A 17099-nucleotide genomic window follows, 5' to 3' on the forward strand; every position below is an offset into this window, starting at 1 on the left:
CTAACAATTAAAAGCAGGGACATTTAAACTATTATACAGTATCAAGACACTAATCCAAAAAAAAAAAAAAAAAAATGTATTGAAATAAAACAGTAGATTGTAATGCTAAAAAATGAGAAAAAATGTCCGTCTAGTTCAGCTTAAGGCTATGTGCACACACTGCGTTTTTCGCGGCATTTTTGCACGTTTTTCGGGTGCGTTTTTGGCCTCAAAACTGCATGACTTTGCTTTCCCAGCAAAGTCTATGAGTTTTCATTTTTGCTGTCCGCACACAACTTTTTTTTTAAGCTGCATTTTTTGAGCGAAAAAAAAAAAATGGACGTCAATTCTTTCCTGCGTTTTTCTGCGTTTCCCCCCCATGCAATGCATTGGAAAAACGCAGAGATAAAAAACGCAGCAAAAGGCAGCCAAAAACGCATCAAAAAGCGAAAAAAAACCCGCATGCGTTTTTTGCTGCTTTTTTGCCGCGGGCGTGTTTTTAGCGCCCAAAAACACACAGCGTCAAAAAAACGCAGTGTGTGCACATAGCCTTAGAGTCTGCAGTGTTGATTAAAACCTAAAAAGCCACTAGTTATGCAAATCTGAATCAGTTTCCCATATGGCAGAGTAAGGCTGTGTGCGCACGTAAATGCTAAAATTTCTGCAGCGATTTGGCAGCTCATGTGAGCTGCTAAATCGCTGCAGAAACACTGCGTAATGGATGCAGTGTGTCTGCAGAAAAAAAGCCAATTTCATGCGCTATGGCTGCTGCCCCCACCATAGGCAGAGTGGGAGCCGCATCCAAAGCGCACAAAGAAGGGAATTTTGTTACTTACCGTAAATTCCTTTTCTTCTAGCTCTTATTGGGAGACCCAGACGATTGGGGTATAGCTACTGCCCTCTGGAGGCCACACAAAGCACTACATTAAAAGTGCAAGGCCCCTCCCCCTCTGGCTATACCCCCCCGTGGTATCACGGGTACTCCAGTTTTAGTGCCAAAGCAAGAAGGAGGAAGCCAACAACTGGTTTAAACAAATTAACTCCGAGTAACATCGGAGAACTGAAAAACCGTTCAACATGAACAACATGTGTACCCGCAAACAGCAAAAACAATCCCGAAGGACAACAGGGCGGGTGCTGGGTCTCCCAATAAGAGCTAGAAGAAAAGGAATTTACGGTAAGTAACAAAATTCCCTTCTTCAGCGCTCTATTGGGAGACCCAGACGATTGGGACGTCCAAAAGCTGTCCCTGGGTGGGTAAAGAAATACCTCATGTTAGAGCTGCAAAACAGCCCCCCCCTACGGGGATGTCACTGCCGCCTGCAGGACTCTTCTACCTAAGCTGGCATCCGCCGAAGCATAGGTATGCACCTGATAATGCTTGGTGAAAGTGTGCAGACTCGACCAGGTAGCTGCCTGACACACCTGTTGAGCCGAAGCCTGGTGCCGTAATGCCCAGGACGCACCCACGGCTCTGGTTGAGTGGGCTTTTAGCCCTGAAGGAACCGGAAGCCCCGCAGAACGGTAGGCCTCTATAATTGGTTCTTTGATCCATCGAGCCAAGGTGGCTTTAGAAGCCTGCAACCCCTTGCGCGGACCGGCGACAAGGACAAAAAGTGCATCGGAACGGCGCATGGGCGCCGTGCGGGAAATGTAGATCCTGAGTGCTCTCACCAGATCTAGCAAACGCAAGTCCTTTTCATACCGGTGAACCGGATGAGGATAAAAGGAAGGCAAGGATATATCCTGATTAAGATGAAACGAGGATACGACCTTAGGGAGAAACTCCGGAATGGGGCGCAGCACTACCTTGTCCTGGTGGAACACCAAGAAGGGAGCCTTGGATGACAGAGCTGCCAGCTCAGACACTCGCCGAAGCGATGTGATCGCAACAAGAAACGCCACTTTCTGTGACAGGCGAGAAAAAGAAACTTCTTTGAGAGGCTCGAAAGGCGGTCTCTGGAGAGCCACTAGTACTCTGTTCAGATCCCATGGATCCAACGGCCGCTTGTACGGGGGCACAATATGACAGACCCCCTGCAGGAACGTGCGCACCTTAGGAAGACGTGCTAGACGCTTCTGAAAAAACACGGATAGTGCCGAGACTTGCCCTTTAAGGGAGCTGAGCGACAAGCCCTTTTCCAACCCTGATTGCAGGAAAGACAGAAAAGTGGGCAATGCAAATGGCCAGGGAGACACTCCCTGAGCAGAGCACCAGGTTAAGAAAATCTTCCACGTTCTGTGGTAGATCTTAGCAGAAGTTGACTTCCTAGCTTGTCTCATTGTGGCTACCACTCCCTGGGATAAGCCTGTTGACGATAGGATCCAGGACTCAATGGCCACACAGTCAGGTTCAGGGCCGCAGAATTCTGATGGAAAAACGGCCCTTGAGACAGCAGGTCTGGACGGTCTGGAAGTGACCACGGTCGGCCGACCGTGAGATGCCACAGATCCGGATACCACGATCTCCTCGGCCAGTCTGGGGCGACGAGTATGATGCGGCTGCAATCGGATCTGATCTTGCGTAGTACTCTGGGCAAGAGTGCCAGAGGCGGGAATACATATGGGAGGCGGAACTGCGACCAATCTTGCACCAAGGCGTCTGCCGCCAGAGCTCTTTGATCGCGCGACCGCGCCATGAATGCCGGGACCTTGTTGTTGTGCCGAGACGCCATTAGGTCGACGTCCGGCACCCCCCAGCGGCGACAGATTTCCTGAAACACATCCGGGTGAAGGGACCATTCCCCTGCGTCCATACCCTGGCGACTGAGGAAGTCTGCTTCCCAGTTTTCTACGCCTGGGATGTGAACCGCGGAGATGGTGGATGCTGTGTCCTCCACCCAATTCAGAATGCGCCGGACTTCCTGAAAGGCTTGCCGGCTGCGCGTCCCTCCTTGGTGGTTGATGTATGCCACCGCTGTGGAGTTGTCCGACTGGATTCGGATCTGCTTTCCTTCCAGCCACTGTTGAAAGGCTAGTAGGGCAAGATACACTGCCCTGATTTCCAGAACATTGATCTGAAGGGTGGACTCTTGCGGAGTCCACGTCCCCTGAGCCCTGTGGTGTAGAAACACTGCTCCCCACCCCGACAGACTCGCATCTGTCGTGACCACTGCCCAGGATGGGGGCAGGAAGGATCTTCCCTGAGACAATGAGGTGGGAAGGAGCCACCATTGTAGAGAGTCCTTGGCCGTCTGGGAAAGAGAGACTTTCCTGTCTAGGGAAGTCGTCTTCCCGTCCCATTGGCGGAGAATGTCCCATTGAAGTGGACGCAGATGAAACTGCGCAAAGGGAACTGCTTCCATGGCTGCCACCATCTTCCCTAGGAAGTGCATGAGGCGCCGTAAGGGGTGCGACTGGCCCTGAAGGAGAGATTGCACCCCTGTCTGTAGGGACCGCTGCTTGTTTAGCGGAAGCTTCACTCTCGCTGCTCGAGTATGGAACTCCATGCCAAGATACGTTAGTGACTGTGTCGGTGACAGATTTGACTTTGGAAAGTTGATGATCCATCCAAAAGTCTGGAGAGTCTCCAGCGTAGCCTGTAGACTGAGTTGGCATGCCTCTTGAGAGGGTGCCTTGACAAGTAGATCGTCTAGGTAAGGGATCACCGAGTGTCCCTGAGAGTGCAAGACTGCTACCACCGCCGCCATGACCTTGGTGAAGACCCGGGGGGCTGTCGCCAGACCGAATGGCAGAGCTGCGAACTGAAGATGGTCGTCTCCTATCACAAAACGTAGAAAACGTTGATGTTCTGTAGCAATTGGCACGTGGAGATAAGCATCTTTGATGTCTATTGAGGCAAGGAAGTCTCCTTGAGACATTGAGGCAATGACAGAACGGAGGGTTTCCATCCGGAACCGTCTGGCGTGCACATGTTTGTTGAGCAGTTTTAGGTCCAGAACAGGACGGAACGAGCCGTCCTTTTTTGGCACCACAAAGAGATTGGAGTAAAACCCTCTCCCTTGTTCCTGAGACGGTACAGGAACCACTACTCCTTCCGCTCTTAGGGAGTCCACCGCCTGCCGCAGGACATCTACACGGTCTGGATGTGGGGAGGTTCTGAAGAACCGAGCTGGAGGACGAGAACTGAACTCGATTCTGTACCCGCGCGACAAAATGTCTGTCACCCACCGGTCTTTGACCTGTGACATCCAAGTGTCGTAAAAGCGGGAGAGCCTGCCCCCGACCGGAAATGCGGAGGGAGGGGACTGGAAGTCATGAGGTAGCCGCTTTGGAAGCGGTTCCTCCATTTGCTTTCTTGGGGCGTGAATGAGCCCGCCAGGAATCTGAGTTTCTTTGCGTCCTCTGAGTCCCTTTGGACGAGGAGAATTGTGTTTTGCCCGAACCTCGAAAGGACTGAAACTTCTGCTGCCACTTTCTCTGCTGAGGTTTGCTTGATCTGGGCTGGGGTAAAGAGGAGTCTTTACCCTTGGACTGTTTAATGATGTCAGCCAATGGCTCGCCAAACAGTCTATCTCTAGATAAAGGCAAGCTGGTTAAACATTTTTTGGAACCAGCATCTGCTTTCCAGTCCTTTAACCACAATGCTCTGCGCAAAACTACCGAATTGGCAGACGCCATTGAGGTGCGGCTGGTAGATTCTAGGACCGCATTGATAGCGTAAGACGCAAACGCGGACATCTGCGAGGTAAGGGACGCCACTTGCGGCACCGCTGGATGTAAGATAGCATCCACTCTTGCTAAACCAGCTGAAATAGCTTGGAGTGCCCATACGGCTGCGAATGCTGGAGCAAACGACGCGCCGATAGCTTCATAGACAGATTTTAACCAAAGGTCCATCTGTCTGTCATTGGCATCCTTAAGTGAAGCGCCATCCTCCACTGCAACTATGGATCTAGCTGCAAGCTTGGAAATCGGGGGGTCCACCTTTGGACACTGGGTCCAGCGCTTGACCACATCAGGTGGGAAAGGATAACGTGTATCCTTAGAACGTTTAGAGAAACGCTTTTCTGGATGAGCGTCGTGTTTCTGGATTGATTCTCTGAAGTCAGAGTGATCCAACAGAGCACTTAATTTACGCTTGGGATAGAGGAAACGAAATTTCTCCTGCTCCGCAGCCGCCTCTTCTGCTGAAGGGGCTGGGGGAGAAATATCTAACAGCCTATTGATGGCTGAGATAAGATCGTTTACCATGGCGTCCCCATCCGGGGTATCCAGATTGAGAGGGGTTCCAGGATTAGAGTCCTGATCACTCTCTTCAGACACATCACAGGGAGACTGATTGCGCTTGCGTCCTTCCTCCAGCCAGACATGCATGTAATGGCTGCCGGCGTCCTGAGAGAAGAAGGGGGGCGGGCCCTGGGCGTTCCTGACTAAGAGCGGGAAGCCTGCTTCCCTCTGTGCCTAGTGTGAGGGCTGGAGCATGTAAATCAGGCTCCAGCCCTCCTCGCTGCCGTGAAACAGCGTCTCTCCCCTACCCTGATTGACAGGGTGGGGGCGGGAACGATCGGAGCTGCCGGCGTCCTAGGCCCAAAAGCCGGGGACTCAATTTATAACCGCCGCCGCCGTAAAAGCGCGGACGGCGGATCCCCGGCGCACCACAAGTCACAGCAGCGCCGCCCGGTCCAGAGGGGGTCGGCGCTGCGTTCCCAGAACACAAAGTCCCCCAGATAACTGTAGGAACACCAGCTCAGTGTACGGTCCCCGGCGCACTACAACACCCAGCCAGCCCGGAGTGTGTCTGTGCCTGCCGGGGACACAGAGTACCTGTATGATGCAGGGCCCTGTCCCTGATCGTACTCCTACTCGGCATCCACCAGGTTCTAATGGGTCTGTGGATGGAGCCCGGCGTCAGAGCTTTGAGGCCGGCAGGATCCCACTTCCACAGAGCCCCCAAGGGGATGTGGAAGGAAAACAGCATGTCAGGCTCCAGCCCTGTACCAGCAATAGGTACCTCAACCTTACAACACCATCCAGGGGTGAGAAGGGAGCATGCTGGGGACACTATATGTGTCCTCTTTTCTTCCATCCGAACTAGTCAGCACTGCTGACTAAAATCTGTGGAGCTATGCATGGAATGTCTGACCTCCTTCGCACACAAAGCTAAAACTGGAGTACCCGTGATACCACGGGGGGGTATAGCCAGAGGGGGAGGGGCCTTGCACTTTTAATGTAGTGCTTTGTGTGGCCTCCAGAGGGCAGTAGCTATACCCCAATCGTCTGGGTCTCCCAATAGAGCGCTGAAGAAAGAAGTGACATGCTGCATTTTTGAACGCAGAGATTGTCACATTTTTGACACTCAAATCGCTGAGCTCAAAAAAGCAACGTGAGCACGGATTATGCACAATCCTCATAGATTGCATGCGTCCTGCGTCCCCTGCACATTTATGCTGCAGTGCTAAAGGCAGCGTAAATGCATGAAATTACACAACGTGCGCACATAGCCTAAGGCCTTAGTCAGATGTTCTTGTTTCACACACATATTCAGGCCCATTATAATCGATTTTATATTTGCTGATAAATATGAAAAGCTCAGCCCACAAAGAAGGGAATTTTGTTACTTACCGTAAATTCCTTTTCTTCTAGCTCCAATTGGGAGACCCAGACGATTGGGTGTATAGCTACTGCCTCCGGAGGCCACACAAAGCATTACACTAAAAAGTGTAAGGCCCCTCCCCTTCTGGCTATACACCCCCCGTGGGATCACGGGCTGATCAGTTTTAGTGCAAAAGCAAGAAGGAGGAAAGCCAATAACTGGTTAAACAAATTCAATCCGAAGGAACATCGGAGAACTGAAACCATTCAACATGAACAACATGTGTACCCGAACAAACCAAAAATCCCGAAGGAAACAGGGGCGGGTGCTGGGTCTCCCAATTGGAGCTAGAAGAAAAGGAATTTACGGTAAGTAACAAAATTCCCTTCTTCTTCGGCGCTCCATTGGGAGACCCAGACGATTGGGACGTCCAAAAGCAGTCCCTGGGTGGGTAAATGAATACCTCAAGTTTGGACTGTAAAAACAGCCCTTCCCTACATGGAGGCAACCTCCGCCTGCAGGACTCATCTACTTAGGCTGGCATCCGCCTAAGCGTAGGCATGCACCTGAAAATGCTTGGTGAAGGTGTGCAGACTCGACCAGGTAGCCGCCTGGCACACCTGCTGAGCCGTAGCCTGGTGCCGTAATGCCCAGGACGCACCCACGGCTCTGGTAGAATGGGCCTTCAGCCCTGATGGAACCGGAAGCCCAGTAGAACGGTAGGCTTCAAGGATTGGTTCCTTGATCCATCGAGCCAGGGTGGATTTTGCAGCCTGCGACCCCTTGCGCTGACCAGTGACAAGGACAAAGAGTGCATCCGAGCGGCGCAGGGGCGCCGTGCGGGAATGTAGATTCTGGGTGCTCTACACCAGATCCAACAATGCAAAGCCATTACATATCGATGAAATGGATAAAAGGAAGGTAAGGAGATATCCTGATTGTGATAAAAAGGGGATACCACCTTAGGGAGAAACTCTGGGATCGGGCGCAGCACTACCTTATCTTGGTGAACACCAGGAAGGGAGCTTTGGATGACCGCGCTGCTAGTTCGGACACTCTCCGAAGAGACGTGACCGCTACTAGAAAGGCCACTTTCTGTGAAAGTCGAGAAAGTGAAACATCCCTCAGAGGCTCGAAGGGCGGCTCCTGGAGAGCAATTAATACCCTGTTCAGATCCCATGGGTCTAACGGCCTCTTGTACGGAGGGACAATGTGATAACCCCCCTGCAGGAACGTGCGAACCTGAGGAAGTCGTACTAGGCGCTTCTGAAAGAATACCGACAGCGCTGCGACTTGTCCTTTAAGGGAGCCGAGCGACAAACCTTTTCCCAAACCAGATGCAGGAAGGGAGGAAAAAGGAGACAATGCAAATGGCCAGGGAGACACTCCCTAAGCAGAGAACCAAGATAAGAATAACTTCCACGTCTTGTGGTAGATCTTGGCAGACGTCGGCTTCCTAGCCCGTCTCATGGTGGCAATGACGTCTTGAGATAATCCTGAAGATGCTAGGATCTCGGACTCGATGGCCACACAGTCAGGTTCAGGGCCGTAGAATTCAGTGGAAAAAACGGCCCTTGGGACAGTAAGTCTGGCCGGTCTGAGAGTGCCCACGGTTGGCCGACCGTGAGATGCCACAGATCCGGGAACCACGACCTCCTCGGCCAGTCTGGGACGACGAGGATGGCGCGGCGGCAATCGGAGCTGAGCTTGCGTAGCACTCTGGGCAACAGTGCCAGAGGTGGAAACACATAGGGTAGCTGGAACTGCGACCAATCCTGAACTAAGGCGCCTGCCGCCAGAGCTCTTTGCTCGTGAGACCGCGCCATGAAAATCGGGACCTTGTTGTTGTGCCGAGACGCCATTAGGTCGACGTCCGGCATCCCCCAGCGGCTACAGATTTCCTGACACCATTCTGGGTGCAGAGGCCATTCCCCTGCGTCCATGCCCTGGCGACTGAGGAAGTCTGCTTCCCAATTTTTTACGCCCGGGATGTGAACTGCGGATATGGTGGATGCTCTGTCTCCCACCCACATCAGAATCCGCCGGATTGCCTGGTAGGCTTGGCGATGCGTGTTCCGCCTTGGTGGGTGATGTATGCCACCGCTGTGGAATTGTCCGACTGAATTCGGATCTGTTTTCCTTCCAGCCACTGCTGGAAGGCTTGCAGGGCAAGATACACTGCCCCGATTTCCAGAACATTGATCTGAAGGATGGACTCCTCTGAAGAGAGTCCTTGACCGTCTGAGAAGGGAGACGTTCCTGTCTAGGGACGTCGACTCCCCAACGCATTGGCAAAGCATGTCCCATTGAAGTGGACGCAGATGAAACTGCGCGAAAGTGACTGCCTCTGCATGAGGCGTCTTAAGGGGTGTGACTGGCCTTGAAGGAGAGACTGCACCCCCATCTGTAGTGAACGCTGCTTGTCCAGCGGAAGCTTCACTATCGCTGAGGGAGTGTGAAACTCCATGCCCAGATATGTCAGTGATTGGGTCGGTGCCCGATTTAACCTTGAAAAGTTGATGATCCACCCGAAACTCTGGAGAGTCTCCAGCGCCACGTTCAGGCTGTGTTGGCATGCCTCTTGAGAGGGTGCCTTGACAAGTGGATCGTCCCAGTAAGGATCACAGAGTGACCCTGAGAGTGCAGGACTGCTCCCACTGCTGCCCTGAACTTGGTGAAAACCCGTAGGGCTGTCGCCAGACCGAAGGGCAGGGCTACGAACTGAAGATGCTCGTCTTCAATAACGAAACGTAGCAAACGCTGGTGCTCTGGAGCAATCGGCACGTGGAGATAAGCATCCTGATGTCTATTGATGCTAGGAAATCTCCTTGAGACATTGAGGCAATGACGGAGCGGAGGGTTACATCCGGAACCGCCTGGCCTTCACGTGCTTGGTGAGCAGTTTTAGGTCCAGAACTGAACGGAAAGAGCCACCCTTTTTTGGCACCCCAATCAGATTGGAGGAAAAAACCGTGTCGTGTTCCTGAAGAGGAACAGGGATTACCACTCCTTCTGCCTGCAGAAGAGCATCGGCTCGGTGGGGGGGGGGGGGGGGGGAGGAAGTTCTGAAGAATCGAGCCGGAGGACGAGAACAGAGCTCTATCCTGTACACGTGAGACACAATGTCTCTCACCCACCGGTCTGACCTGTGGCAGCTAAATGTCGCCAAGCGGGAGAGTCTGCCACCAACCGCGGATGCGGAGAGAGAGAGCTGAAAGTCATGAGGAGACCGCCTTGGTAGCGGTTCCTCCGGCTGCCTTCCTTGGGCGTGATTGAGCCCGGCCGGAATCTGAGCCCCTCTGAGCCTTTTGAGCCCTTTTGGACGAGGACAATTGGGACCTGCCCGAGCCTGGGAAGGACCGAAACCTCGACTGTCCCTCCAGGACAGCATTACTAGGGTAAGTCGCAATGCAGACATTGCGAGGTTAAGGACACCACCTGCGGCACAGATGTACATGTGCTCAAGAGCAGCTGAAATAGCTTAGAGTGCCCATACGGCTGCGAATGCCGGAGCAACCGACACGCTGATAGCTTCACAGACAGATTTCAACCAGAGGTCCATCTGTCTGTCAGTGGCATCTTTAAGTGAAGTCCCATCTCCACTGCAACTATGGATCTAGCCGCAAGCCTGGAGATTGGGGGATCCACCTTTGGACCCTGGGTCCAGCGCTTGACCACGTCAGGGGGAAGGGATAACGTGTATCCTTAATACGTTTGGAGAAAACGCTTATCTGGTAAGCGTGGTGTTTCTGAACTGCTTCTCTGAAGTCAGCGTGGCCAGAAAAGTACTCAATATACGCATGAGATACTGAAAAGGGATTTCTCCTGCTGTGAAGCTGACTCCTCCACTGGGGGAGCTGAGGGAGAAATATCCAACATTCCATTGATGGACGCTATAAGATCATTCACTATGGCGTCACCATCCGGTGTATCCGGATTGAGAGCGGTGTCAGGACCAAAGCCCTGATCAGCTACGTCTGCCTCATCATACAGAGTCCTGCTGGGACCCTGACCAGTGATGAAGCCGAGTGCCGCACCCAGCGAGCTAGCTTAGGCTGTCTGGGACTGTCGTCCGTGTCAGAGCCTTCACCCTGGAATGCCTGGGACCCCCCCGGAGCACTGATTATGTTCCAAATGAGGGTGGCCAGGGAGCATTAATCAAGATTGCCCATGGCCTGTCTGGACTGCAAAGTCTCTATCCCATGACAATCTATCAGCCGAAACTGCAACTCCGTCCCTGTCCCTGGACAGGGTTCACAGGTGGTTCCTTTGGCCACCTCTAGTAGAGACCCCGGCTGACCAAGTGCTACAGGGGAGCATTGCACACAATGGGGGTCAGTGGAACCTGCTGTGTGGAACAGTATCACATGCAGTAAAAACAGCATAGAAAGCCTGTGTTGCTTTTTTGCTGCTGTATTCTAGCCATCTATGCAATGTATAGCATACAAGCATAAGTACAAATGAACACTTCAGCACATGCAATACAAGCAGCATAGAAAGCCTGTGCCTTGGCACCCTTGCTTTTTTGCTGCTGTTGTCCAGCCATCTAGGAGAATATAGCCAAGAGTAGCGACCGTACAGTGCAATGTATAGCATACAAGCATAAGTACAAATGAACACTTCAGCACATGCAATACAAGCAGCCTATAAAGCCTGTGCCTTGGCACCCATGCTTTTTTGCTGCTGTTGTCCAGCCATCTAGGAGAATATAGCCAAGAGTAGCGACCGTACAGTGCAATGTATAGCATACAAGCATAAGTACAAATGAACACTTCAGCACATGCAATACAAGCAGCATAGAAAACCTGTGCCTTAGCACCCTTGCTTTTTTGCTGCTGTTATCTCGCCATCTAGGAGGGCATATAGCCAAAAATAGCGACCTACAGTGCAGTGTATAGCATACAAGCATAAAATACAAATGGACACTTCGGTATTTAGTGGGGTCAGCACTTCAGGTGCTGCTTACCGCCCGCCTATAACGCGGGTGTGTGGTCGCCAGAGCCCTGTGACTGGTTGCCCAGAGCATGTCTCCGTTCCCCAGCTCGGACTGCGTGCAGGAATGGCTGCCGGCGTCCTGTGAAGAGGGGCGGGCCGTGGGCGTGCCCCAGACAAGAGCGGGAAACTGGCGTCCCACTGTGTCCAGTGAAGGGGGCTGGAGAATGCAAAGCAGACTCCAGCCCTCGGCGCTGACTGTCTGTACAGCGTCCCGCCTCTCCCCTGACTGGCAGGGCTGGAGGCGGGAACGAAACGAAAACTAGGCCGCAAAGCCGGGGACTCGAGTAATAAGCGCGGCCGTCCATGTGCACGGCCAGCGCGGAAGTCCCCGGCGCACCACAAGTCCCAGCCGCGCCACAATGTAAAAAACACCCAGCAGCGGCCGGCGCGGCAGTTCCCAATACATAAAGTCACTCAGCAAAGCTGTAGTGAATAATAGCACGAGCGCTCCGCGCTGTTGCCCCCGGCGCACTAACACTCCCAGCAATGCTGGTGTGTGTGTGCGCGCTTGCCCGGGGACACAGAGTACCTTAATGTAGCAGGGCCTGTCCCTGACGATACTCAGCTCCATATCCAGCAGGTTCTCTGGGTCTGTGGATGGAGCCCGGTCTCAGTGCCTGGAGACCTGTAAGATCCCACTTCGCCCAGAGCCCTGAGGGGGGATGGGGAAGGAAAACAGCATGTGGGCTCCAGCCTCCGTACCCGCAATGGGTACCTCAACCTTAACAAACACCCGACAAAAGTGGGGTGAGAAGGGAGCATGCTGGGGGCCCCATATGGGCCCACTTTTCTTCCAACCGACAGTCAGCAGCTGCTGCTGACTAAAAACAGTGGAGCTATGCGTGGATGTCTGACCTCCTTCGCACAAAGCTTGAAAACTGATCAGCCCGTGATCCCACGGGGGGTGTATAGCCAGAAGGGGAGGGGCCTTACACTTTTTAGTGTAATGCTTTGTGTGGCCTCCGGAGGCAGTAGCTATACACCCAATCGTCTGGGTCTCCCAATGGAGCGCCGAAGAAACTGCATGTTTTGGAAGAAAAAAAAGCAGCAGAAAAAAAAAAAGTTTTTTAATTGCTTTTTTTTTTCATGTTATGGCTATTGCACGGTTTCCTGCGCTGTAGCCCCACGATCGCCACCAGGTCTCCGGCTAATGTTACAGCTGAGACCAGGCTCTCACTGCCAGGAGTGGTCGTCACCATGATGATCCCAGGTTACTTAGCTAAGGAGAGCCTCACAGACCATGCCGGATGCATGGTGTGTGAGGCGAGCACTGACTGGTATAATCCACTGCACTGATCGAGCTCTGCAGTGGATTATATCAGTGATCAGATGCAGGAAAAAATGCAGAAAGAACTGACTTGCTGCAAATTTTGTCTGCACCAAAATCTGCAAGGAAAAAAATGGCAACATTTGCACAGCAAGTCAGGATTCTCAGATTTTGCTGGGATTAAAATCTTCAAGGAAAAAAAAAAAAAAAAAGAAAGCATGAAAGAACACAGCAAAAACACAGCGTGGGCACACAGCCTAACTCTGATGATAAACAGACACACTGACCACACGCTGATGAAAATCTGATTCAGCACATTGAGGAAAATACAGCCATTACTTTCACATATGAGAAAAGAAACATCTGATGTGAAGGCCAAGACCCTAAATCTGAAATCCATCTCTAAGGGCTTGTTCGCACATAAATGCTGAATATTCTGCAGCGATTTGACAGCATATGTGCGCTTCAAATTGCTGCAGAAACACTGCAGTGTTTCAGAAGAAAAAAAAGCCAATTTCATGCGCTATGGCTGCTGCCCCAACCATAGACAGGGTGGGAGCTGCATCCAAAGCGCACAAAGTAATTGACATGCTGTTTTTATGAACGCACGGATTTGGGTCAAAATGTTAGCATCCAAATCGCTGCGTTCAAAAAAGCAACGTGCGCACGTATCATGCACAGTCTACATAGATTGTTCAGGGGACGCAGGACGCATGCATTTACGCTGCAGTGCTATACGCAGCGCATATACATGTAATTACGCAACGTGCGCACGAGCCCTAATTACACTGGAGCAAGGCGCCAGAGACAGATTTGATGTCTGTTAGTACAATCACTATAACACCTTCCACAGCACAGTTGTTCATAGTCTCTCACTGCTGTTACAGTAAAAAACACCTGTCTATGTTGGTGGAAAAGCAGAGGATGTTTCCTTGTTATAGATACAGTCCAACTTACACTACAAGAAACATCGCTTTATTAAGTCTTGATATAATGACAATCTTTTGGGTACTATGGTGCACCCATTCTATTTTTTGTTTCACACCTTTGAACGTGGTCAAGCTCTAATATATCTTCATGTGCACTGATGCCGAAAACTGTACAAAACATTGTGTGTTGTCTGGTGAGTTATAAGTGATAGAACTGCAGTGTTATGTGCCTCTACGCCTCTTCATGCACCCTGGATTTTATTTTTAATGGCACTTTGCTGTCAGTGAAGATGGCCCAATACAAACACTTGAACTGAAGAACAATGAACATACTTTATGAATGGATGAATTGGATCAGAAAGCTGTACTTTCTTTATGGTTTCTTCTCCTCCCTGCAAATAAAAAAAATACAAAAACTGCACTTAAATGGAGACTATATATTAAAAGGAGTTTTCATAAAAAAATAAATAAAAATGAAGATGGTGATCATAGACTTTATTGTTATGAAATATGATCGGACAGTGGCGAATGTATAGACTCAGTTGTGAGCAGTGGATTACGTTAAGTGGAGACTGAAATGAAGGGAATTTTGTTTACTTACCGTAAATTCCTTTTCTTCTAGCTCCTATTGGGAGACCCAGACAATTGGGTGTATAGCTTCTGCCTCCGGAGGCCACACAAAGTATTACACTTAAAAGTGTAAACCCCTCCCCTCTGCCTATACACCCCCCCGTGCATCACGGGCTCCTCAGTTTTGGTGCAAAAGCAGGAAGGAGGAAACTTATAAATTGGTCTAAGGTAAATTCAATCCGAAGGATGTTCGGAGAACTGAAAACCATGAACCAAGAACAATTCAACATGAACAACATGTGTACACAAAAGAACAACAGCCCGAAGGGAACAGGGGCGGGTGCTGGGTCTCCCAATAGGAGCTAGAAGAAAAGGAATTTACGGTAAGTAAACAAAATTCCCTTCTTCTTTGTCGCTCCATTGGGAGACCCAGACAATTGGGACGTCCAAAAGCAGTCCCTGGGTGGGTAAAAGAATACCTCGGTAAAAGAGCCGTAAAAACGGCCCCTTCCTACAGGTGGGCAACCGCCGCCTGAAGGACTCGCCTACCTAGGCTGGCATCTGCCGAAGCGTAGGTATGCACCTGATAGTGTTTCGTGAAAGTGTGCAGACTCGACCAGGTAGCCGCCTGACACACCTGCTGAGCCGTAGCCTGGTGCCGCAATGCCCAGGACGCACCCACGGCTCTGGTAGAATGGGCTTTCAGCCCTGAAGGAACCGGAAGCCCAGAAGAACGGTAGGCTTCAAGAATTGGTTCCTTGATCCACCGAGCCAAGGTTGACTTGGAAGCCTGCGAACCCTTACGCTGGCCAGCGACAAGGACAAAGAGTGCATCCGAGAAATGTAGAGCCTGAGTGCTCTCACAAGATCTAACAAGTGCAAATCCTTTTCACATTGGTGAACTGGATGAGGACAAAAAGAAGGTAAGGAGATATCCTGATTGAGATGAAAAGGGGATACCACCTTAGGGAGAAATTCCGGAACCGGACGCAGAACCACCTTGTCCTGGTGAAACACCAGGAAGGGGGCTTTGCATGACAGCGCTGCTAGCTCAGACACTCTCCGAAGTGATGTGACTGCCACTAGGAAGACCACCTTCTGCGAAAGGCGTGAAAGAGAAATATCCCTCATTGGCTCGAAAGGTGGTTTCTGAAGAGCCGTTAGCACCCTGTTCAGATCCCAGGGTTCTAGCGGACGCTTGTAAGGAGGGACTATGTGGCAAACCCCCTGCAGGAACGTGCGTACCTGTGGAAGCCTGGCTAGACGCTTTTGAAAAAACACAGAGAGCGCCGAGACTTGTCCCTTAAGGGAGCCGAGAGACAAACCCTTTTCCATTCCGGATTGAAGGAAGGACAGAAAAGTGGGCAAGGCAAATGGCCAGGGAGTAAAACCCTGATCAGAGCACCAGGATAAGAAGATCTTCCACGTCCTGTGGTAGATCTTGGCGGACGTTGGTTTCCTGGCCTGTCTCATAGTGGCAATGACCTCTTGAGATAACCCTGAAGACGCTAGGATCCAGGACTCAATGGCCACACAGTCAGGTTGAGGGCCGCAGAATTCAGATGGAAAAATGGCCCTTGAGACAGCAAGTCTGGTCGGTCTGGTAGTGCCCACGGTTGGCCCACCGTGAGATGCCACAGATCCGGGTACCACGACCTCCTCGGCCAGTCTGGAGCGACGAGGATGGCGCGGCGGCAGTCGGACCTGATCTTGCGTAACACTCTGGGCAGCAGTGCCAGAGGAGGAAATACATAAGGCAGTCGAAACTGCGACCAATCCTGAACTAATGCGTCTGCCGCCAAAGCCCTGTGATCTTGAGACCGTGCCATGAATGCCGGGACCTTGTTGCTGTGCCGGGACGCCATTAGGTCGACGTCCGGCTTCCCCCAGCGGCAACAGATCTCTTGAAACACGTCCGGGTGAAGAGACCATTCCCCTGCGTCCATGCCCTGGCGACTGAGAAAGTCTGCTTCCCAGTTTTCTACGCCCGGGATGTGAACTGCGGAGATGGTGGAGGCTGTGGCTTCCACCCACAGCAGAATCCGCCGAACTTCCTGGAAGGCTTGCCGACTGCGTGTGCCGCCTTGGTGGTTGATGTATGCCACCGCCGTGGCGTTGTCCGACTGAATTCGGATCTGCCTGCCTTCCAGCCACGGCTGGAACGCCTTTAGGGCTAGATACACTGCCCTTATCTCCAGAACATTGATCTGAAGGGAGGACTCTGGCTGAGTCCAGGTACCCTGAGCCCTGTGGTGGAGGAAGACCGCTCCCCACCCTGACAGACTCACGTCCGTCGTGACCACAGCCCAGGATGGGGGCAGGAAGGATTTCCCCTTCGACAAAGAAGTGGGAAGGAGCCACCACTGAAGGGAGGCCTTGGCTGCCCGAGAAAGGGAGACGTTCCTGTCGAGGGACGTCGACTTCCTGTCCCGGAAGTTTCACTATCGCTGAGAGAGTATGAAACTCCATGCCGAGATATGTCAGCGATTGGGTCGGTGTCAATTTTGACTTTGGGAAATTGATGATCCACCCGAATCTCTGGAGAGTCTCCAGAGCAATGTTCAGGCTGTGTTGGCATGCCACCCGAGAGGGGGCCTTGACAAGAAGATCGTCTAAGTAAGGGATCACCGAGTGTCCGTGAGAGTGTAGGACTGCTACCACTGTTGCCATGACCTTGGTGAAGACCCGTGGGGCTGTCGCCAGGCCGAAAGGAAGTGCCACGAACTGAAGGTGTTCGTCCCCGATGGCGAAACGCAGGAAGCGCTGATGCTCTGGTGCAATCGGCACGTGGAGATAAGCATCCCTGATGTCGATTGATGCTAGGAAGTCTCCTTGGGACATCGAGGCGATGACGGAGCGGAGA

The 17099-nt window shown here is 51.9% G+C and overlaps 1 protein-coding gene across 1 annotated transcript in view; it reads right to left on the reverse strand.

The window, feature by feature from the left end:
* The window catches only part of PRIM1 (DNA primase subunit 1), a 157426-nt gene that overhangs the window by 108873 nt on the left and 31454 nt on the right, over nucleotides 1-17099 (reverse strand). The window contains exon 6 of the mRNA XM_075337039.1: nucleotides 14000-14058. Within this exon, the coding sequence (XP_075193154.1) occupies nucleotides 14000-14058 (59 nt within the window). The remainder of the gene's footprint in view (nucleotides 1-13999; nucleotides 14059-17099) is intronic.

This window comes from Anomaloglossus baeobatrachus, chromosome 2, assembly GCF_048569485.1.
Source record: "Anomaloglossus baeobatrachus isolate aAnoBae1 chromosome 2, aAnoBae1.hap1, whole genome shotgun sequence".
NCBI classification, from domain to species: Eukaryota; Metazoa; Chordata; class Amphibia; order Anura; family Aromobatidae; genus Anomaloglossus; species Anomaloglossus baeobatrachus.